This window comes from Aplidium turbinatum, chromosome 15 (assembly GCF_918807975.1).
Source record: "Aplidium turbinatum chromosome 15, kaAplTurb1.1, whole genome shotgun sequence".
In the NCBI taxonomy this organism is placed as follows: domain Eukaryota; kingdom Metazoa; phylum Chordata; class Ascidiacea; order Aplousobranchia; family Polyclinidae; genus Aplidium; species Aplidium turbinatum.
In genome coordinates, this window is record NC_137486.1 from 21,342,434 (window position 1) to 21,366,728 (window position 24,295).

The 24,295-nt window shown below is 39.4% G+C and overlaps 1 protein-coding gene across 1 annotated transcript in view; it reads left to right on the plus strand.

Annotated features, from left to right (window-relative positions):
• The first annotated feature begins 1,729 nt into the window (after positions 1 to 1,729).
• Positions 1,730 to 24,295, plus strand: part of LOC145784492 (inactive tyrosine-protein kinase 7-like) — a 31,216-nt gene continuing 8,650 nt past the window's right edge. Inside the window, exons 1-10 of the mRNA XM_082596321.1 lie at positions 1,730 to 1,867; positions 2,671 to 2,839; positions 3,078 to 3,211; positions 7,197 to 7,305; positions 9,059 to 9,270; positions 18,457 to 18,610; positions 22,365 to 22,513; positions 22,963 to 23,100; positions 23,572 to 23,715; positions 24,013 to 24,158. Of these exons, the coding sequence (XP_082452447.1) occupies positions 1,825 to 1,867; positions 2,671 to 2,839; positions 3,078 to 3,211; positions 7,197 to 7,305; positions 9,059 to 9,270; positions 18,457 to 18,610; positions 22,365 to 22,513; positions 22,963 to 23,100; positions 23,572 to 23,715; positions 24,013 to 24,158 (1,398 nt within the window). The 5' untranslated portion in view covers positions 1,730 to 1,824. The remainder of the gene's footprint in view (positions 1,868 to 2,670; positions 2,840 to 3,077; positions 3,212 to 7,196; positions 7,306 to 9,058; positions 9,271 to 18,456; positions 18,611 to 22,364; positions 22,514 to 22,962; positions 23,101 to 23,571; positions 23,716 to 24,012; positions 24,159 to 24,295) is intronic.

The window sequence follows — 24,295 nt, forward strand, 5'->3', positions numbered from 1 at the left end:
ATATTACTCGTAAATTAAAAGGGTAAATAAAAAGTTAAAAACAGAGTATGAAGTACATACACATATACTTCATAATGTCGCAATGAGCACTAACCAAAGTGATTATTATTTTATTTTCTGTTTTATAAATTGAGGTTATTTTTATGGGTCTGCTACTATTCGGTGAGTCCGATTCGGTGAGTCCGATTCGGTGAGTTCCTAACTTCTAACCTCTAACCCTAACTCCTAACCCCTAACCCTAAAACGGCAATGATAATTAGGCTACGGCACCCAATAATTAAAGAAAAAAAATGAAAAAATCCCCCGTTAAGGGATCGGACTCACCGAATCGGACTAACCGAATCGGACTCACCGAATCGGACTCACCGAAACGGGCCATTCCGATTTTTATTGGGTGCAACCTAGTTCGTACCTTGAACCATTTGTACAGTCAGTTCGTACCCTGAAAAGATCAAGAAAAAAAATTAAAAAAGCCGAAGTCGCTGATCGCAGTTTAATAGCACAAAGCCGAAGTCGCTGATCGGAGTTTACCCAAACAATTTGAAACAAACTTGAGGGTTAGGGTTAACGGAAACTGCAAAACTGCGGAAAATGTTTGTGGAAACTGCGATCAGCGAGGGTTAGGGTTAGAGCATAGATTACTCTATGGTTAGAGTTAGGGTTAGCAGAAACTGCGGAAAAATGTTTGCGGAAACTGCGATCAGCGAGGGTTAGGGTTGGAGCATGCATTACTCTATGGTTAGAATTAGGGTAAGGATTAACGGAAACTGCGGGAAAAATTTTGCGGACACTGCGATCAGCAGACTTCGGTTTTGAGCTATTTTTTCTCTCGATCTTTTCAGGGGGAAAATTTTAAAATGATTGCGGAAACTGCTATCAGCAACTTCCGCTTTTTTTAATTTTTTTTCTCGATCTTTTCAAGGAACGAACTGACGGTCCGAACTGTTCATGGTACGAACTAGGTTGCATCCATTTTTATTTACCTTTTTAATTGCAAGTAGTAAAGTTTAACTGTCACCATTTTCCTTTTTTTTTCAATTTGAAAACTTTTTTGTAAATTTTTAGTCAGTCACCAAGAGTGGTTATGCTTCAGCTCATGCTATTTAATTTTGTTTTTAGTGTAGGGTTTATTGGTCTGGTTAATGGCTTAGTTTTGATGAAATGACTGCTCACATTTACTAAACTTTTACTATTAATGAGTAAGTTTAGTAGCTGTCCTGTCTGTTGTTGAATATATTTGTACCGGTTTATATTTGTACCATTTTTCGTTATTTCTACTATTTTTCGCAGCAGACAAAATAAAAGGTTTCTCTCTCTCTGTATAATACTAATGAACGATACTGGTTTAAATAAAATGTCATCAATGTCTATTTTTAGCATTTTGGTTTTGTCATTATTTCCTTTTATTTTTGCTGAGTTTATGGTGCAGGCATGACCTTGCAGTTTGTAAAGTAGCTAATACTGTACATACTGTCCATTAAGCATGTGACACCATGTTCAAATCACATATAATGAGTAATGATCATAGCCTAAAAGGTTACGGTACCATATGGTACTCGTGCTGATTTATTGTGCTAGTATATCACATATTGTAGAGGATGCTTTTTTATTCCAGATATATTAATGGCCAATGGTTTGGACTTAGGTAGTATATATATATATTTTTTTTATATGCAGATAATACTTTTTTCTGTACTAACTAATATTGTTTGCTAGATTGTAATGATTTTTGTAATGAACATGTGATTGCTGTAGAAAGTGATTCTCAAGTTTTTTTGTCTTGCACTGTATCAGTTTTTGTGAGAAGTTTAAGTTCGAGTATTTATGGATCTTTTTGGATTATTTTTATTCATATTTTCTTATTCAAGTAAGTAACGTTTAAGGTACGGACGGCATGGTACAAAAAGTATATATATTATTAGCCTACTTATTAAAAGATCGTTTTTTTATTCACTTGTTTTTGTGATAATCTTATCTTGGTTACTAACTAAAATTTGAAGCTTTTAAAACTATTTACATCATTCCGTATTGACTTGGTCAGTTTGCTTGTTGTACGTATAACAGTATAAGTACGCTATTCCATTGATTTTTCATTATAGTCTTTGCCACACTTTTTTGTTTAATCCTGTGCCTGAATTCATGTAGTGGGGTTTTGTTTTTTATTTGAAGAGAGAACATGGAGTTATCGTATTTATTGTTTGTCAGATTGGGTTAGGGTTGTGTGGTCTGAACTATGCAACCATCCATGGCCTCATATTAATATTTCCAAGGTATTCTAAGCCATGATTAGACTGGCAAAGGCTGTTCTAGTTTTTGCTATTTTTATTGTTTTTGTATGACTCAAGTTGGAAACAAACTCGGTCCTATTAATGCCGAAGACATCAACCATTCAGTCACCAAGTTGTTTATAAATCATAAAGCTGCTTGGTTATTTGTATTATTTATTGCATTTTATGGTTTTGCTTGCTGAAATGCATACAATTTCTGTTGTATTTGCTGTGCAATTTTTTGAAAAGTATTTGAAAATTTAATAATTTGTTGCAACATAGTCCTATTGTTTTCATTGTTTTAGTCCTGTTGTATATAAATAGCATTTATTAATATCTTAAATCTTTGAAACACTATCCTCAAATCAATTTATACATTTAACTTTGGATTATTGTGTTCCAGTTTTTCCTTTTGCATATTCGCAACCGATTTTTAAACCTGTGCCAACAAGCCAGGATGCCATTGATGGTAGATGGGCCACTCTGCAATGTGGTATCGCAGGCTCAGATGAGCAAGATTATACCATTTCATGGTTAAGTGGTGGGAAATCAGTTGTTAATGATAACAGAAGGTGAGAAAATTTAATGGCTCTTAACCTTTTAATTGCGAACTAAAACCATTTTTGCACAGTAAAATCTGTTACAACTGGTTTTCTTATTATTTTCATTACAATCCTATGCCTAAAACGTTGGTGTTAGATTCCTGGACAGCAAAATTTACTGCTCATGCACAAGTACTTTAAACTGCATCATGACCAAAGTTTTGAATTGCTGATCTAAGCTAAAAATCTGTTTTGCCATGCATCACAGGTACCAGGAGGGGAACAATTTGTATTTCCGCCCAATTGACAAAGACTTTGATGGAGGTCAATTCCAATGTCAGGCAACAGAGATATCAAGTGGAAGAAATTATGTAACTGATCCTGTGGAATTTAAAATTAAATGTAAGTTGTGAAATACTTAGATGTTTATAAACTTGGAATCCATGCAGAACAAAACCAAGTCAAATGTTTAATATGATTACTAAATCTACCTGTGACATTTGATGGTGAAATTATTACTTCACAGATAGGATTTAACTTTGTTTATTCAGACACAATAGGTATGCAAAATATATCATTGTTTTTTTGAAGAGTTGTCAGAAAGTGTGAATGTAATAAAAAGTGGCAGGAAACTTTTTTCCGCATTGCCGCCTCCCCAGTGGTGTCGCATATATTTGTCATTCGTGTGTCTGCTCAGTTGTCAGTTTTGATTGCAGTATTAGTTTCGTAAAGTTTAGTTTGTCAGTTGTATTGCATATCTAGATTGCTTGATTGACCTGAAAACGTTGCATTTTTTCAAATTTACTTTCCTTTTGTTTGTTTCTTTCCTTTTTTCCTCCATAAGATGTTGTCTTTGTTTACCCTTTTTCTTATGTATTTTGCTTATTCTGAAAACGCTACTCACTTTGTTTTTAGTTTGATATTGTGTCTTTATTCAAGATATCATTATGCAAGGCAAATGATTTCAGCGTGCAGCCGTGTTGAGACGCAGACGGAGTGTGAAAGCAGGGACGATTTTAGTACCATTTTTAATTGTATTGTATCCAAGACATTACCAAAAAGAAAATGAGTTTAGTACCACTTTTAAGAAGTTTTTGGTATGGCTGAACAGTGAACAGGGTATCGAACCCATGCCTACCAACTCGACAAACACTAGGCCGGGGAGTTGGTGTTGATTGATTGATTGAATCTTTATCCTCGGACTGGGAAAGCTTCTTGCAGAGCTTAATCCTGGCAGTTTCGCATACTTGTAGAGGCTTTGAATCACTGACGCAGGCCCGGTCACCGAGATTGACAGAGTGAAGTTTCCGATTGTTGAAGTCTTGCTGCCGGGGAACTATTCCATCCATTAGATGCCGCTGAATGGAGAGCAATCCTTAACGTGCGTTGCTCAAGCGGGGGAAGAAGTGGAACGCTTTTGCAACAATACAACAACTTATTGGCTCATTGAGCTCTGCCGTTAGGAAGTCATTGTGGAACATCGGAAGCAAATTTGCTCAATTGTCATACGAGCCAGCGTTTCCAAGCAGATGTTAAATTATGTTATAACTATGATAGTTTCTGTAATTATATCTGCTAACATACCAAACTGTTAGGAAATGGTCCAGCTCAAACTTTTGAGTTTTTGTCTGTTTTTTGGCTCTCCTGTCAAATTCTTGGTGACTGTAAATTACGATCACGTATATCTGTTGATAAACGATTAGTTATTATTTATTCACGATGCATAATTGCATGTCTTTGCTTTTAAAGCATCTAAACTTCCTATTAAGTTGAGATTCAAGTGTTTTTACGTTTTTCTCTCGCTCAGCCGCTGTAATGACTACAAGTAGTTCAGAAATACTTTCCAATTACATTGCTTGCGACTTTGATCCTTATCTGGATATTACAAGGCCAGTAATCATTGCTGTAACTGCTGATTTGTGGCACATTGTCAAATGGGTTGTGTGATCTGGTGCGTTGTCCTGTTCAAGAGAGCGCCCTTCAGACGAGCCATGCTGTCTGCGAGGGTCGTTTTTATCTACTATCTTTGTTGATTAAGGGGATTTAAGGGAGTCCGTTAACAATTCTTTGTACTTGTCACAAGCACGGTTTATTCAAAGCTTTCATTAGCTTTTGTACTGAGCGAAGAACTATTATTTCGCCATCAGAGAAAGGTGCGGGATTTGCTTGACTAATCACGATGCTAAATCAACATAAGGAAAATGGTACATGGCTTAGGACACGATAGACATGCAGTCGAAACTTTGTATAGACATTTTGAGGCAAACACATGTCCGAAGTGTGTTATTTGTTGACGGAACTGGCAATTTTTTGCGGTTCATGGTTCAATTTTTACCCTACAAATTGACCAAGTGCTTTACAAACACGAGCGAGATAGTCTTGTTTATTTGGCATAAATCAACCTTGAAACAATGCGATCAACTTTTAAATCATTTTAAGAATACAGTTTGTAGCTACATGGGCTTGTTGCAGTGTAAATAATGTCAGTACCAAAATTGAAGTTAGTTCAAAACAACAAACCCTGTTAGTTAGCAACTTTCCACTGTTAGAAACAATCCATCCAGCAAAAGTTTCTCTTTTCACATTGTTCAACATTGACACGCTTCAAATAGACAACGTTTGCTAGTTAGGAAAATTGGTGTTTTCTTGACTTTTTGGTCGGAAAAACTGATAAAGCGGCGGTCGAATACCCTTGTGGCAAGAATACGGTGCGATACTGACAAGCCCAGCCTCATGGGCGAAACACGGTGTCTATCGCTGCTAATTCTTGCTACACATCGGCTGCCGAGAAAACAAAGATTATTGTGGTGATTATATTTTTATCTTTTCTCATATTGCGTTGCATCATTTGTGAGTTTGCAGCCATCGCTTGGATTTGAAGACTAACGTGTTGATATATAATTGAAAGCATGAAAACGCGATTATGTGCCAAGTCTCGCGTGGATGGCCGGATCAAATTTACTTTAGATATCCAATGTTTGCTTGTAACTAGAAATAAACTTTTGACTTCGCAGAGCCAAAGGTCGGACTTGAGCCAACACGTTTTCGGTGAATCTTTTTGATATAACTCCAAGATAACTAAACGTAGACACGGAAAATGATTGTGTAGCGACATTGAATCAACAGAAAAAATTATGGTCGTTGTCGCATAGATACCAGCAAAACATGATGCATTTTCTGGTCAACCTGTTCAGACAGTTTTTTAAATGCGCTGCCATTTGTTGCTGCATCGTTTTGTTTTGTCTGATTGATGTAAAACACGTTTTATTTACCCAAGCAAATATGAAGTTATATGTGAGCTATTTCTACCTACCTGCCCATACCCCAACTTTAGCCCACCGATGTGGTGACCGAGAGGCCTTGACATATAAGCTTGGTTTAGGTCTGCAGCACCAACATGATTGCAGTGTCCTCTTGCACATGAACTGGTTGAGTTGCCTTGAAAGTTTTAGTTTGAAAGTCTTAGCCTAATGCTCAGTCACCAGATCGCTTTCCTGCGACGTTGAAACGATGTAACAAAGACAATTTGCAGACAAGTAACCAACTTGAAGAGTCAAGGCAAATCTTGGACTCATTTAGGGTTGCAGATTTGTCGCCATAAAACCAACATTTAACATGAATGAGTTCTTGATTTCGCAGCATGGTCAATGATTTGGGAGATTGACGTGTGTAGTAGAAGTACGGCAATAACATCAAGTCACTGTTTCAATTCTAAATATTAACGAAAGAATAAGTTTCTGTCATGCGAGTTTGCTGCTTTGTCACAACCGAACGATTGCCGTTGGTCTATTTACCTCAACAACTGCCAAGTTACTTTTACATTATGTGAACTTTCGTTTGTGGCTTCGGCTAAATCCTACCATCTCGCTTCCATAATCAGACTCAGAATTGCTTGTATGTTGTTACTAAGTCGATTATGAATCACCAACAGCAATGGCTTAGTGTAAGGCTGTAAGCCTGTTTGTGCCGATTCAGCTACTTCACTTGGCTTTTCGTTTTTGTAAGCATCAAGATAAAGATCAAAACATGATTATTAATCCCGCGTGTAGCTCTATTGGTAAAGGTTGATAGAAATGGCAATATTTATGTCGACGTGATCACTTTGTGTAACTAGTTATACGTAATTACGTATGGCACACTTAAGCTACTCTTGATTAGCTATGCTTACATGCTAACTGGTTTAAATGTGCGTCTTGCTTTGTAGAGATGCGTTCGGTGATGTCTTACCGACGTGTTCGAATGATCGTGCAGGAACATTGTGCCTCTCTTGATGTCAATCTTGACCATGATTTCTTTCCCTTTCTGGTTCAAATTCCTCATTACAAAAGCAAACATAACTGAGACTGCAAAGTAACTTTTGTGTTCTTTCATGTCTGTTTTGTTCCAGGGCTTCGTGTTGGAAATGTCAAGTTGAAGAAGCCGTCAAGCCCAACGTTGGTGCTGCCTGGCGTTGCTGGAGGGGTTGTCTTGGAGTGTGGCATCACGGGTTACCCTAAGTGAGTGTCTCGTACATATTTTGTTGATCTGAAACGTATGTTTGGCATGGTATCAGGCAGTTTATTGGGTTGTCTTCAATATCGATTTCTGTGCATCAATTATAAAAATATTTCTATGCTATTTGTTTTAAAAGCATCACAACGTGCTCCTCTGGAACGCGATGACGAGCGCCACTTGGGTTCTGTAGCGTGACTGGTGGCGGCTGACCGGGTGTTATGTTACAATGACAGCTGTTTACGACTGGGCTTGGCTGCAATCCGAAACCTTTGTCAAGCGATGTTTATGAGTGATTTGTGACGCCACACATAGTTCTTCCAGCCAGCAAATCAGCTCTTCTTTACGTTGATTCAACGCTTGCGGACGCTGGATTTATGTAAAAAGGGATGATTTGCTGACTTGGATGATCAGCGACAGAGAAAAAGTTACTTTTTAAAATGTTACTTTTAACCGACCGTAACTGGCGATGCTTTCGTCCACTTTAAGTTATGTGTTCGTGGAACGTTGATGAAAAGGATCGGACCACTAATTTGTTGAATCGTTGGTTTCTTTTCTTATTCTGTAATATCCTTGGCGCCTCTCTCTCTGTAAGCAATAAGCATCATAGCTGATTCAGCCCTAGATGTGTACAATGATGTTACAGTTCGATCGATCTCGTGCGCCTTGCTAAAGTTTCATAGGGTGTTTGATGTATGTATGGTTGAAAACTATGTAGAAAGGTAAATCTTTGAGCTCTTTTTAGCCGTTTTCCGGATATTTTGCCACTTAAAGATAAATCTTCGAGTGCACCTTTCCTTATGATGTGACCCTAGAACTTCAGTTGCTGCATTTCTATAGATCTCAGTATCTGTCGTTCCTGGCCCATCTGCTGAAGAACTGTTTCATTTGTCTGAAAAGCTGTCCATGAAGTTTTAAGAACTCTTCGGTAAAACCACATCTCTGCAGCTTCTAGCTTTTTCCGGATTTTTGCCATTAGTGCCCAATTTTCTAATCCGTGCACCAAAATTCACATTATAACTGGCGTCCATGGCATAAAAGAGCCTTAATCCCGCTAAATTTTGAGCACTATGCTGAAAGCGTATAATTTACGAGTGTTAATAAATATTAGTGCATTGTGTAAATAATAATATCTATATATCAAAGAAGTTGCGTAATGTTTTTGTGAATGTTTTATGCGTCGTAAACGTTGCCCAGAAACGACGTACAAACACACAATAAACTTACCACATGAGACGACATGTCAATTTACCTCCTAACAATGGGTGTGTACTGTGTATAATGTGAAGGTGTCTAGCTGGCCATCATGGTGACAGTCGCACAGGAGGAGGGTGATCTAGAACTTGTGTCTTGAAAATGTCTTTATTGGAAGTTTTTTTGTGTTTTAGATGCAATTAGTCGGAAATTTTCAAAAATTAGTTTGTTCCATTTTTGAAGTTGTTACGTTTTGTTTAATGTGTGGTATCCCAACTGTTTTTGTTTGCCGAACATAAATTTCTCAATAAATTGTGGTTATCACTATGATCAAAATGGCCTTCTTAGAACCTACAGTTTTGGACTTTCAACAGTTTTTTTGTTGTTAGCGACAAACCATATTCTTCGATTTACTCCATACCAGCATTTCTGTCGTTTTATTTGCTCACTACACAACCGTCTCACACTTCATTATCTACAAAGCTGTTTGCCCTCTGTGTGACGTCACAGCGAGATGAAAGCTACCGGACGAACGGAATGAAGACAATCTTTGTGTCATTCCAGGCCAAACAACATCTCTTGGTTCGCCAACGGAAGGCTCATCCGGTGGGGCGGATCCGGTATGCGAAAAAGAGGCGGAAAATTAATCATTAACCCGGTTCGGATGAATGCAGATGACGGGGAGTACACTTGCTGCGCATCTCATCTTCTCGCTGCCCAACCAAACCGCTACCAATGTACACCCAGTGGTGGAGAGTTTGCCCTACAAGTTTTAGGTGAGTCATATAATGTTGAAACAAAATCTTCGAGCTTATTGAGCGCACCTTTATCTAATTGCATCACTCTCATGTTTGTATTGCATAGTTGACTAATAGAGGCGATCAGGCGACTGCTAGTTAAAGAATATATATTTGGAGTTTTAATTATTTTGCAATTTGGGTAGAGAGGTAACTTTTTTAAACCATACATAGACATATTTCAACAACAACACCGCATTTAACATTATCTGTCCATCTCGCGTAATCTGCTTGAGTCTTTCTCTGAACAATTAATTTGACCTCTCAAGTATTTGACCCGTTGTGCTGCGTAAATTTTCCGTTATCATTTTGTGTGAACAAGTTAAGCAGTTTCTCAAATGTTTAGATTAGACCATATTTTTGCTGTGACACTGTTTGATTTTTTAGTATTTCTTTTAAGATAGCCTACTTCACTTATAGACTTAAAAGACTTATGACTAGCCGAAAATGTTCGCTTAGTTTTTTAATGTTAAATGGAGTGTTGTTGCTGAGGTATGTCGTTTAATTATTTTGATTAACCAAGCATGGGGTTGATAGCAATCGCCAAGAAAAAACAGTTCATGTTTTGTTGTCGCCATTCTTCTGGTCACCTGGCATCATAAGGAGGGTTGGGAATGTTGTGGACTTTTATTGACTGATTGGCTCACAAAACATCAGCTGTGCGGCGTCAGTGTCGCATTACGTCAGTGTCTCATTACGTGCCCCACAATGCCTGGACGTTGTGAGGAGTAGACTGTAATCTTCGTGTGAAACAACAAAAGTGGCATTTTTGTCCAGTGACGTACCGAAACCGTTGAAAGTGTAGGATTGCTCAAATACTCGCATGGACTCCTCTTGAAGTGCACAACATCGGCACTTGTTTTGTTTTACAACTGGAGATGTTTTTCTTCCGTTGAATAACCATTAGAACTGGGCAATAGACCCGTGTGACATTATGATGATGACTCAGCCATTGTCTCCAATCATTCTTGTGGTTAGTGGTTACCCCATCATCACATTTTGTATGTTTCTTGCTCCTGGTGCACCCCCTGGTTACGCACTCCGCATAGTGCCCCCCCGGGGATTTTCTTTGTGCAGATTGACTTCTACAGCTTGCAGTAAATAACACCAGCATCTGAGGAGACTGTGTCAAAAGTTTGAACATGAATACTTGTGAACAATCTTTTATTACTACGGCGGTTGACGGAGAAAATTTTTTAGCGTTTATTTTTTTGCTGGGAAAGTTGTAAATGTTGAAGCACTCCCAATAGTTCAGTTTATTTCTCTAAAATTGTTGGAATAAGTTTTTTAACCTTCTTCTTGATAATGCATTGTACCGTTGCTTGGCTTGAGAAATGAACATATTGCTACGGGTTTTGTTGATTCGCATCTGAGTAAAAGAATCAAAATTTAATAGGAAGTTTTAACAAACAAGTTTTAAAAAACAAGAAGTTTTAACAAACGCTTGGACTGAAGGCCCTGGATGATGAGACTGTCGAGTGGCTGATGACCTCATGCCCAAACATATAGTCCGGAAGAAGACAGCTCATACGACGAAGAAGAACAAACACAGTTTTGACTTTGTGTGGCTTCTTCATCAGTTCTTCTGTTTTAGTGGAAGTTTTCAGGTTTCATTTGGCCGAATCAATGTTTGCGTTGTTAAGTTATTTGGTTGTAAATATAATCAGGATCAAATATAATCAATTTTATTGAAATATAGCAATCTTAGTGACTCAAACTAAAGTCGAACTATTTGCACCGCACAGTTTGATTCTCCATCTCACCAGATTGTCCATCAAGGCGGTATGTTCGGTTGCTTGCTGTTAGCATTTCGTGTGGGATTACCATTGACAGATTTGCTTTGTCTGTCTGTATTGGTTTGGTCTGCTTGGGAGGCTTTGTACGCCGCTGGATATATGTCTGTACCCTATGAGCACGATTATATTAGACGCTGAATAAACACAAGATGATGATTTTCAAATACGTCAGGGATTTGTTTCTTAAAGTTTCGAAAAGAAACTTTTGCTTTTCCATTTCACGAAAATTGTTTTTGCTAACCACTGAACGCATTTTCAGACAGCAAATCAACCGCTTTTTACATTAATTCAACGTCTCCAGACGTTGAATCAGTCTTTGAATCGTCCGGAGACGTTGAATTAATGTAAAAAACGATTGATTTGCTGCCAGGGTTCTTTCCCAACAACCAAGTCAGTGTTTTTGCATCGATTCAACGTCTGCAGACGTTAAATTTGCTCATTGGGATCGATATCCTTCATTGAAATCTAGTAATCATCGCTATCTCATACAATTCTTTCAAAGAAGATTTAGATTTTAGAATCATTGAAAGAAAACTTTAGAACGTTAAGATAAACCGAGTGTAGATTTTCAGGTGCTTTGTTGACGATTAAAAGGAGCGTTTGCAGGTGCTGCTCGTCCAATAGCAGTGAATGAACATGTTTCTTTATTGTTTAGTGATGGCCACTGCTTCATAAGCTGAATGAAGAAATGGTGAAAGTAATGGGATTGTATATATTGCATGTTGTATCAGCTTGTGTTGCTTCGTTTTGTGTTTGTTCGTTTTCCTCGATTTCTTTGCACTAATCCCTCACATAAGCACGATATATTTTGATAGCCGATTATTTCTTTTTGTTTCTTTCTTTACACAAACATTATACCGTGCCAGGAATCAATGAGATTATCGCGACTTTTGATTAGCCGTGCGTTCACACGTCATACTGGGTTGGGAGAATCTTCCAATTCCACCAGGTGGTTTCAAGTTAGCCTACGACCACGTGGCTTGTTGGCTGGGCAACCAAGCAAAAGGTTACACATGTGAACATTCAATCTGCTTGACTGACTTCTTTATCGTATCTTGAGGAAGCACGATTTCTTCTCGCCAGCAGCACGGATGATGTTCTTGATAAGAGAACATGTTAACAAGCTCAATCACGTATCGTACGGTTCGAAGACGTATGAAGAACATAAAACTTGATTTCATTGATGAGAATATCATCGTTTACACAGACCAACTCGTCTAAAGGAAATCACAGTTTTCCTTCATTGTTTTGGGGCAGGTGCACCCATCCATCCATACAGGTGTTGTCTACTGCTCTTGTTTGTATTGGCATCTGGAAACAGGGTGATTTGTTGAAAAAAAGTAGCCACAGTCTTTGTTAGCCATTTTGTCTTTCGCCACCACAGTAGCGTGTGTTTATTGCGATCTAATTGTTCATGGTGGGTAGGGTTGGGTTTAATTAGTTGCCTGAGACCATTGACGATATCTGTAGATGGAGGTGGACGCTTCTAAGAGCAATAATGGTATAATGTTTACAAGACATCTTTAGTGAAAGACTCCAGTGATGCTTTGAATGTCAATCTACAAGCTAATGTATTGAATATTAATACATACCGGAGCCAAAACAACTAACACTTCGAGACCTGACTTTGTTGCTTTGCAAATGGCATACCGATTACCGAACCTTGCAATGACGTATTATACCGTCACATTGCGAGCATTGTAGCTTCGAGAGTATGTTGTGGCATTCTATGGTTTAAAATGATATAGTGTAGATGCCACTACTGTGCTTACAGACAAATCAAAGCTGGAAATATTTCACTTTTTCATTGGCTGTTCTTCAATCACAACATTAATTGCCGAACATTGTGTGAGTACACGAATGCAACGTCAATTAACAAAATTGCCCCACTGTTCCCAAGTCCAAAGAACATTTAATCAGTCTCAGCACAATCAATCCGTTGAACTGATTCAACGTGAATGAGGTAAAAAAGTTACCGGTGTTAAGTTGCTTCAACGCCTAGCGACGTTGAAACAACGTAAATGTGTAATTTTTGATGACTAGTAGCTGGATTTATGCACAAGCAGCCAAACGCCACAAGACCACAGCATCCGACGAGACGTTACAAGACAACCTGAGATAAGATAAAGCCAACCATCCCAGCCAACAAGTCAGCTCTTTTCTTGCATGTATTCAACGTCTGCAGACGTCAACCGATCTGTTTACCTCTACGATATTTTCACGCGAACCTCCCGACCACCAGGTTGATCAAAACCAAACGAAAGTTGTCGGCTTCCCTACAGGGAGCCACCTTGGCGTCGCCTCAGGGACAGACGAGACCACATAAAATAGAAAATGATGCTTGAAGAAAATGAAGTATCTTCTGACAGGTGTCAAACCCACAACTATGCTTGATATGAACGACTCGGTTAAACTGACTCGTGTGAAAATAAATTTCTTTGTATGATGCTTGAAGATTGTCGGCGAAGTGTAAAAACTGGTTGGCTGGAAGTCTAAACTAGCCAAAAGCATGAATACTAGGCTTGCTTACAAAAAAATGAGGAAACTTTGCGTTGTTGCGTCGCAATAAATTGCAGGTTTCTATAAATTTCAAGACGGTCACGCAACTGTGCGGTAAAACACCCGTTCTATTCTGCTAATTACAAACGTTCTCTCTCAAATAGTCTCTCTCTGTTTTTACAAACGTTCTATTGACAAAGACTTAGTTTTCAAAGTTTTCTTGTTGTTTTAAAGCTAGATTTGCTGGTTGTTTGTCGAACTCAAGATATTTTTCTTGAGAGCGTGTTTTACGTTTATTACATGTAACAACCCAAGATGCCATTGCAGTGCCACTAATGCCCGCGTATTTTCCGCTCATGAGAACATAGTGCCCTTTAATGGTCTGCGCCTTTCTGTTTCTCCGGTGGGGTTCTGGATCCATGTTCATCTTATGATTACTACAAATTGGCACCGATTATAGTTTATGACAACTTCATTGCTTTGTAATTTGCAGCTGTGTCACAGTGTAAAGTTTCAATGCTAACCACATCAAACATTATACAGAGATTGCATGCTTCAATGCTCGCAAACTGTCATGCCTCAAGCTATATTTCTCATGCTCTTCATAGCTCAATCATGTTGAAAGGGGGCATTGAGATTTTGTAATCCCTGCATATCTGACATCTGTCACGTATTTGCAAGTGTGTGAATAAGCTTGCTTTTGAGTTAAAGCTTATGCCTTCATAACCACCGCTTTGTGCAATCACAATTACTTGAAGGACTAGTAGGGAATAAGGTTGGCAACCACTCGAGACCTCTTTATCGCACAGATGAGAAACTTGGCGTTTTGTACTGAGTTTTCATTTTTGTAGATAAACGTATTTCAACATCTAAATTACGTTAAAAAATCACTGAATTAAAGAGAAACCACTATTCATGTGAGTTAAGTTGAATATTGGCGACGTAACGAAGTTTCGAAGTCGCCAGTAGGCCAAGTCCACTTCTGTAAATTGCTGTTTGTGCGTATGGAGGAATCTATTACAGTCACTTTTTGTTTACATTCCCGATTGATTTTGCGTCAAGACATGTTCAATCTACTGTGGTTTAATTGTCCGTGTGGAGACCGGTTCTTCTGTGACAGGCATGTCTTCACATGACAAATATCATCTTTCCAATCCATCTAAGGCAGTCAGCAGCATCTTCAGTGGGGTTAAAGGTTAATCGGTGCCTTACTAGCAACTAAAAGAAATTGTTTACATGTTCATGTTTGGAAACTTCCACCTTTGTCAGCCGCATAGGCGCCTCATTAATCTTTTGACCCTGTTATCCTGCATGGCTCTACCCATTCGAGTCTAATTGACCGTCAAATCCAAAGCTTTGGAATCGGTTTTCATTGCTGACTGTTTTATGGCACGGCCTGTTATTATAGTTCGTTCAAGCGACTATTGTTTGCTTTTGTTGAGAAAGAAATTTTTCCGAAAAGAAACTTATTTACATGAGACTTTTGCTTTCACTTTTCCTTCATCACCTCATTATAGTTCACTTTCGATTCTTTGTGCTTGGAGTTTATAAGTCCACCCAACAACCTTAGGAAACTGTTATGCGCGTGCGTATTATTTTATTGAACATGGCCAGTTCACAGTTGATATTTTTCTTCACTTGCTTTTGTAGAAAGCATAGGGCCAGGTTTAACAGTGGTCGTATGATCATTGGTTTACCTCAAAAACATTTTTAACAACAGTGGTGACCACGTTGAAATTGAAACAATGATTGAAATCTATTTCGATCTCATCTTCAAAGCAATCGGTTTATGTGTTTGACTGATCATGATCGTCAGTTGGTTGACCGAGTGATGAGCGCATTTGCCCAACACTCAGAAGGAAATCACTTCCATACCCGTCTGAAACGCTCACTTGTGTCTTCGCTTGATGGCACGCTTGGAAGGGGACGCGACTCTTGATTTCTTTGCTTTTCAATCCACCACCACTACGTATCGTCTGTGTGTCATAAAGGAAACGCCACCAGAGTCGCGTGGGGACTACAAAGCTTTTGTTGGTTAGATTCCTCCGATCAGCGATTGTTGTCGATTTATTCTCATTATCTGAGTCATGAGTACATAGTACGGTTGGAATCAAGTCGTTAAAGTCAATATTTTGTTTTGAACCAACTCGTTGTATTGATTGGTTTAAACTTTCATTGTGTTAACTGCATTTTGTCGTTAATCCTGATTAATGGACAGTTGGACACTGGACAGATGCCTCGCTCGACGCAAGTCGTCTTCATTAATGCGATTATTATTTCAAAACACGAGTGCACTTTGGCGGGATGGTCTGCCGAGATGACCAGACACAGATCAAAACCAAGCAAACGATCATTTCATGTTTCATCCGATAAACTTTGTTGGAATTGAGAATCCCATTAGTTGTGTGGTTATGTTTATCTAAAGTTTATCAATCCCACCTGTTGAGAGTGGACCGATGCAGATTGGTTAAATATTTCTTCTTATATCCCGGTGTGTGGTATCGAAACTTTATTGATACCGCGCGCCGTACAAGTTGACTCTAAGCCAAACCAGTTTCACTGTCTTGCTGTTATCTTTGGTCTGATGTCACAGTTACGTCGCCCTTGGCAGTGACGTCGCGTTGTGCGTAATCAATGACGTCGTTTATAGCGTGAACAACTGAACATGCATTGACCATTCGTCCATTTTGTTGACATTTTGTCGCTAAACTCTACGTGTTATTAATGATATTGAGGTGTTGTACAATAGTACAAACCATTGGAGCATATATTCCCTTCTTGAAATTATATTATAAAGAGTGTGCAGCTTCTCAGTCAAATGTGAACTATTGTGAAGTCGTGAAGATGATGTCTGCATCGCGTGAACTTGTCTGGACAATTTTCAGTTGAGTTGTAAAAAAATATTCCTGAATTCCTGTCGGCCACGGCATTAAAGTAATGAAATACTGGAAATTGAACTCATGTTTACTCAGCAATGACCACACCAGGTTTGTTATCATTACTACAAAACACTAAATGGTAGAGGAGTAGAGGTAACTGCGCCATCGCTATTTGAGCCAACAATGAGGTTGCACTATTTTTTTACGAATCGTGAGGTAACAACCGTGCAACAACGCATTTCTTCGGTCAAGTAATTCCATCAGAGATAGGTCGTTTGCAGTAGCGTAGCCAGGAATTTTGAAAGGGGGGGTTTTGACGACCCAGCGGCGGGGGGTCTGGGGGCCTCCCCCAGAAAATTTTGAAAAATTACTTTGAATTTGGTGCATTCTGAGAGCATTTTCAACAAAAATGTGGTTACGAATATTCCTGTAAAATGGTGGTGTCTGGTGGCATAGCAAAAGAATAAGATCATGTTTTCTTCGGCATTTTTCGGAAATAAAGCTAAGTCTCTATGTTATCTTGTTGCTAATTCCTGGCTGAGATGTTTGGTATTGGCAAAACTTGCTCTTTTAATGCAATTTTGTTTAAAATTAGGCAATTTTTTTTAGACTGAAAGCATCATTCTCAATATCGTGACGTCACACGCGTGCCAAAGGGGGGGTTGTAACCCTCAAAACCCCCCCCTTGGCTACGCCACTGGTCGTTTGTATGCACAGTTTACACACTTGTGACATACACAACGATCATGCTGCTAAAAGCGAAACTCAATCTATTGTATAAGTAGTAATGTTAGTAACTCAAGGTAGTGACACCAAAGGCGACAATTTCACAGCTGGTAAGACATGCAGGTGGTCTTTCAAACTTCCACCGCATTAGTTTTGCATGATCCGAGACACTACTGACGCACGCCAGGTCGCTGTGGTCGGGTGGCTTATGAAGTGTCAAAGCCAGCAAATCAATCCTCTTTTTACATTGAGTCAACGTATGAAGACGTTGACACAATGTAAAAAGAACTGAATTACTGGCTTGGTTGTGCTGTGTTCTGCAGCTTTGTACCACGGAGATATTGAGCCTGATCACGCGCATTATGAACCAGACCAGTCCCCAACTTGTTAACTCGCTGTGGGCGTCCGAACACGTTTGTAGTTACAAACTTAGGTATATTTCTTTATGGTTGCTCGACACCGGTTAAAACATCTAAACCGAGTCGCCGTCACTGCTCAAGGGTGGTAAAAGGCAGAGTCCCTCGACCCTTGAAGCGGCAAAGAAGGTTCAATAAACGAAGAAGAAGACCTATATATCTTTTTTGCCTGTAAGGGGCAAATGTTTGCGTAATGACTGCAAGTACATGTGTTATTATTATATCAGTGGCCTCTCAAAGATTCCCATTTTATGTACACTTGTACATCAATACAAACAGCTCTGTAGATATTGTCACTGTCTTTGGTTGTCTTATCCTCTGGGTGAGGATCAATAAGACGCGTTGGTGCCTTCTTAGATTTGTTTTATGACCAGTCTTCTGTGAAACAAAGTGGGTAATGATGACCGAATACTGCGAGCGCTTTCACTTGGGAGGGGGGGGGTATGTGATTGAGATGCCTATTCTAGGGAAAGCTCGTGGACGTAAATGCAGACGTACGATATCACGTCAGAGTAGAATCAACTATCGCCGTTAGGTTTAAGTGTCTTGCGAACACGCCTGTGCGTGAGTTGATTAGCGTGGACTTGATGGCGCACACTCAACAAGCACACATAAACTTGATAAAGCCATCAGCTTTTATCCAATGGCAAGGCAAGCCAAGACGATTGGAGCTGGTGACATGCTGCAGCCTTCATCCGCCTTCACAGTTGTTGAGCTTGGCTGACTACATCCGCCTGTTCCGCCGTTGGGGACTTGGGTACTTTGGTACAACTATGGCCACGCTATGTTGTTGTATTGTTTTGGTTCAAAACTGAAAAGACAATTCTTAATCTCAGATCTTCTTTTCAGATCGCAGTACACCGAGGCTTGTTAAGGTTCCTCAAGATAAAGTTGTGGCGAGAGGAGGAAACGCCATGCTTGACTGCGTATATGAAGCTGTACCCTCGCCTGACATCGTATGGCGCAAAAATGGAAGCATCAGAGAGATAACAAACAAACCCAGGTAGCGGTTTTGTGACTTAAACAGCATATTCTTGGATAAGCATCTGGTGTGAATTAAGAAAACGTTTAGGCATAGTTAATCATCATCATCATCCAAGTTCGGTTTTGTCCTGACTAGTGGAGGTGGCCGATCCTTTCCTTGAAGATTGTTTTCACTTTTATTCTCCATCTGTCCATCGCATCTTCTTCCTTCAGTCCGACTTTGTCTGCCTCATTCTTTCCATGTTTTTTTTTGGACTTTCCCGTTTCTTCTTCTCATCTGCCTTTAAAGTCAATGTCTTTCGAAGAAAAATTTCTTCCACCTTAGTTTATGCCCATGGCATGTTGCTTTTGTCTATCCGCTTCACACCAAGCACTGATGGCAGATTGTTTATTGTGCGATAAATTTGCCAATATACCGACTCCAAATATCAATTCATTGTTTCACCTACGCTTTGTCTTTTACTTGACACGTCATTTTTCAACCTTATGCTGGGACTCCGCTCAGCAGTGCTGCTGATACAGGTTGGGAATGAACGCGTAGCCCAAGAAAGCGCAACATATTCCAACGCAGTACAGTGAAAGCTAAAACCTCAATTGCTAAGGTAACAGGGATCAGTTGTCAGTAGATGTTACAGAAAATATATTTCGCACTTATTCAGTGCATCGTCAGTTCTGATAAAGGATTTCCCTATCGCGATGACAAATGACATGATTGGAATTGCTTCAACTTGGACTGACAGACTTAGGCCACCTAAACCTCAAAAGAAAAACAGCAAGACTGTGTGGGCTACTGCTTTCCCAGCTTTATTAAAAATGAGTGAAAAAGAAAAGGAACTTAAACCTGATGTCATGGTCACATACACAAGGCCAAAAACAATTGGAAGTTATGTTACAAACTACAAAGATCTATCAAAAAAAATCCAATCTTCTGTTCTACAAAGAGGTTATTCTGCCCCTTGTGGTCGCTGTGCGTTGTGCGGTAACCATGGTCATCATCGTTTGTCAATGGTTTCACGTACAACGACATTGAGCACTCCGCAAAGACTTTTTAAGTTAAAACAGGAACTCAATTGCAGCAATTATGGGATTTATGTAGCAACATGTTTACTTTGCCATGAACAATATGTTGGACAAACGGTTAATAAATTTTCGGTTCGCTGGTCAGGCCATCGTGCAACTTGGAACACTTTCGATTTTTCTTCTAATAATGACAGGGCTGCGTTATTAAAACATTTTGCTGTATTTCATGATCTAAGTACTGAACCACAACTTTCCCAATGCTACAATGTCACATTTGTTGAACAACCCAATATTGATAATCTAGATGCTTGTGAAGATAAATGGATACATAGGATACATGCCAAAATAAATACCCAAAAATTAATTCTGCCGCAAGTTTAACTTTTTGACGCTCCACTACTTTTTTGGTATTTTTTTTAATATTTTACTGCCTTATTATTCACTGCCTTCTTTGCCTACTCTTTTTTCCACAACGCTACATTTTGTGTTGTCCAAGACGCTTCATTTAATTATTTTCGCTGTGCTTAGTTTGTTTATCACTGCCTTTGACTGCCGTGTTCCGCATATACTTTATTTATTTTCTTTGCCGTAATTTGTCACAACGCTACATTTGCAGGCTTTGCTCATCGCTCTTTCATCATTTCTAGTTTATAATTTATATTTGATACGTAATTTACTTTACTGCCGGCTTGGTTTAGTTTTCATTCAGCATTTTTTCAATATTTACACTTATGCTTTTTCAATTTTTTACGCTCATGTTTTGGCATTATTGCGTCACTGTAATGTTGTTTAAAACATTACTTGTAGGTTTTAACTGCCCTTTATCAGAACTGACGATGCACTGAATAAGTGCGAAATATATTTTCTGTAACATCTACTGACAACTGATCCCTGTTACCTTAGCAATTGAGGTTTTAGCTTTCTAGATATGGAACAGGGATCGTTTCAGAATAAGACTAGGTCAGAAAGCGAGGCAGACTCCGACGCAGCTCAGCATCAGCCAAGAGCAGTTAGCTACAGTACAGTGAATGTATGAGTTTCATGTTCTGTACAAGCTGCGTTGGAATGCTTTGTGTGGACTCATCCCATCTCAAGTTTTTAATTCACAAACTTCGGGCAGTGCACTCGCTCTTCAAGTAGCCGTGTCAATAGATGAGTGGCATTATGACGTGTTTGCCTGATGACGTACGACGGCGATACGTCATACGGTAATCCCGTGCGCTAATACATTTGTTTTTCGGAAGTGTATTGGCTGCTCTGAAAAGTTATGAAACAAGTCATTCTTTGAATTTAACTTTCGCTGCAGAATTGAAACATCTGAGACTGACCCTTTGCGGTTTGTGGAAAAATTTGTTGGAATAGTTCCTTTGATGTGGTCTTGTTCATGAGGATGCTTTAAAATCAAGTGCAATCTTCGCTTTGGCTTACACCGGGTTGTGTTTGTTTTTGTTTTTTAATAGAATTGACTTGTAGAATAATTTTCTACTTTTTGTTGACCTGAAGAAACGTTGGAACGGCTAGCTGACGTCACCTTGTCGATATCACGTGACATTTATGTGCAGACTAAAACTTCGCAAGTGAACCAAAGAACGAATTAAAGGGTGAATTAAGTTAACTGATCCTAATTTCTTCGAAATTAAGAGGCAATTACGGTGGTTTTTACCATAATTAGATGCTTAATTTTTCTTATTAGCTGTTTTTTCTTGTCTTGCCAAAATCCACGTTTAAGGTCTGCGCAATTGTTGGGTAGACTTTTGGCAGAGGTATCGTTTAGTTGCAGGCTGCTAATGAGGATAATTGTCGGCCAGTGTGGCAATTATGAGATAACTACCGGCTCTGTTGTCGCATTGTGTGTAATAATCTCGAGCTTACCATATTTGCCTGCCCAACCTATTCGGTTTGACATAAGATGACGTTGTACGACTGTTGGTGCACTGGGTTTGACTAGATCTATTTCTCTGTATCCTATCATATCAAAGAGCAGTTGTGAGAAATGCCGTTAATGCACTTTTCAAAACGCTCAGATTTTGATTTGAAAGGTAGCCCAAACAATCGCTGAAAATGTGGTTTGGAGCGATAGATCACCGCTGCCGTTCACTGCACGTTCGCATCAATTTTTATAAACATAACCGATGTGTTTGGCGGTGTTTATTTTTGTTTACATTGCTGATAAGTTGAAACTGTTTTTGGAATGAATTGTGTTGATATCAATAATTTATTTTGACATCTCTGTCACGCATGATGGCTTTCGGGTGGAATCTGTCATCCAGATGAATGGAATGTGGGTTTATTAAATTTGTTGCCTGCTTAGCTCATAGGTTCTTACATCCAGTTAATGTTATTTTACGTTAAATTATTGTTTCACAAACAGTGTGACCATAACGTGTTGGTATGGGAAGCAATGTGGTGTTGACAAATCGATGAATTCTTCCATAATTCATTATAAAAATACTGCAGTGTTTTCCTTTGTTATTGACTGATGTTGACGGCACTGGGGGAAACCATGACAGTTCGTCTGCTTTCTCAACTGTTTTGATATATATCGTATTTTGTAAACTGTACTTTTTCTGGCCAAATCTTATTTACGTGCTATGCTCAATCGTTCGATTTCATCCTAAATGAAGGATCCTCGCATAACTTTTCATCCTCAATAACATCGAGGAACCAGAACAGAGGTTGAGAGAGATCAGCGTTTGCTCATTACATAGTTTGTCATCGTCGTAAAATTGCGTCATCCTGTTTCTTCATACCAGGAGAGGTCGCTGTGCAAGGAGTTGTGTCCACATCAACGGGTCACTGGAGCTTGTGCATATGAAGAAGAGCATGGAAGGGGAGTACATATGCCTGGCCAGACAGGGCGCTCTAGAAGCACAACCAGTATCTGCTGCTGTTAAGCTGGCCTGTAAGTTGTCGGTTCCCGCCTTATATTTGTTAACGAACAAAGGCGAGGTTGTTGTACGCCCGTAGTTTTCAGCCTGCTATCAAAATAACAATAAACTTGTATTTTTGTTTGTTTGTTTTTGGGTTTTTGTTGCCGTACTGCAAACATGTGTCTTTTTACCCAAGCTTTTATTCTTTAAAACACTTTAAAATTTAAACTTTTTGAGATCTTTTCGACTTTTTTCGCCAATTACTGTCTTGGTTAGCTATATCACTTATTGTAGCGGGTACGTTTTTGACAGCGGCCATGGTAATGGTGAACGTGAACATTAAAAAGTTTCAAAGTATGAAAAATTTGTACCCGGTCAGTAACTTTGTCTACTTCCAGCCCCCTGGTTGGCTCGTAATCACGTGTCTAATCACCACTGCATAGTCGATGTGACCGTAACAAGGTACATTGTGTGATTTCAGATATTGAAGAATTCCCTACGATGTCAACAGAGAGATACGGGTTGCTTGGTGAAAGATTGGAATATGATTGCGCGATTCCTCTCTCCCTCCCCAACGCCAGGGTCACATGGACGCGGGCACAAGATAGAAGGGTCATTGGTGAGTTAATTTGTGCCACGACCCTCATCAGAAGGAGAAATCGTATGTGAGATCAAATTGTTCCTTTGATGAATGAGCATATTGATCGAACCATACAAGACGCATACACTGCATTGGCTGGCAGTGCATAATGTCTGTCAATGATTACTACGAGTCTACGAACGATTGTTAGCTGAAGGAAGAGACGACAGACAGTCTTCTACTGAGACGTTTATGAGTTGGGAACGGGCCTTAAGGTTATTTGTTTCGGTATATACATTACAAATGCAGCAGCTGCTACCCTTGGAAGGGAAACAACTTTGATTCTAGGTATGTCCCGTTCCAATGTAGAATGTAGATTCTGATTTCAAACACCGCTCTCACTATTGAGCTAAACAGATGTTGAGAGGTACGTGGGGTGAACCCTCTCCTCTCCTTTGCCTTGGTCAGTGGCATTGGATTTCCTTTGTAATGATTCCATCGCGTTTACAGACGAAAGCAATAGCCGCATATCGACGATACGCATGAGCACCCTCGTGATTGACACATTACGTAGAGATGACGTGGGCTTGTACACCTGTACTGCTGCAAACATGGCCGGAAGGGTCTCGACGGATGTTGTCGTAAAACTTGGAGGTGATGCATTGTGGCGAATCAGTGAATTGTTGTTTAAATCACAAAGAACATCATTATCAGCGAACAATACGCTGAACAATCACTGATTTTTTTACTTAGATATATACAAATGCTTGTAGATTAACAAGAGCAGCAATTTTGGTGCATTGCAACTTAATTTTAACCGATGTTTTACCACAAACTGACAAAATCATAAATAACACAAAAACAAAGTTGCATAGTTGTTGTGCTTGCCGATAGTTGGTCACTGCTCGGGATCTTCTCAACAAGTTGTTGAAATGCTTTTTTATTTTCAAGTTGCCCCAGCAATCGGTCGTCTGATCAACAAGCATACCGACGAAGGATCAAACATCAGTTGGAATTGCCCAGCCTCTGGAATGCCTTTCCCTTACGTCACATGGTACAAGAATGATGTGAAGATCGATGGGTCCTCTGGGAGTCGGGTGAGCTTCCACGTGCATGGTAGCCTCACTGTCCGAATGTAATTCGTTGCAGCCAACCCTGTTTCCACTGTCCGGGCGAGGCGTTTATATGACCGGTTAAAGTTAATAGTTGTCTGCACTCTGCATGACGTTCGAAA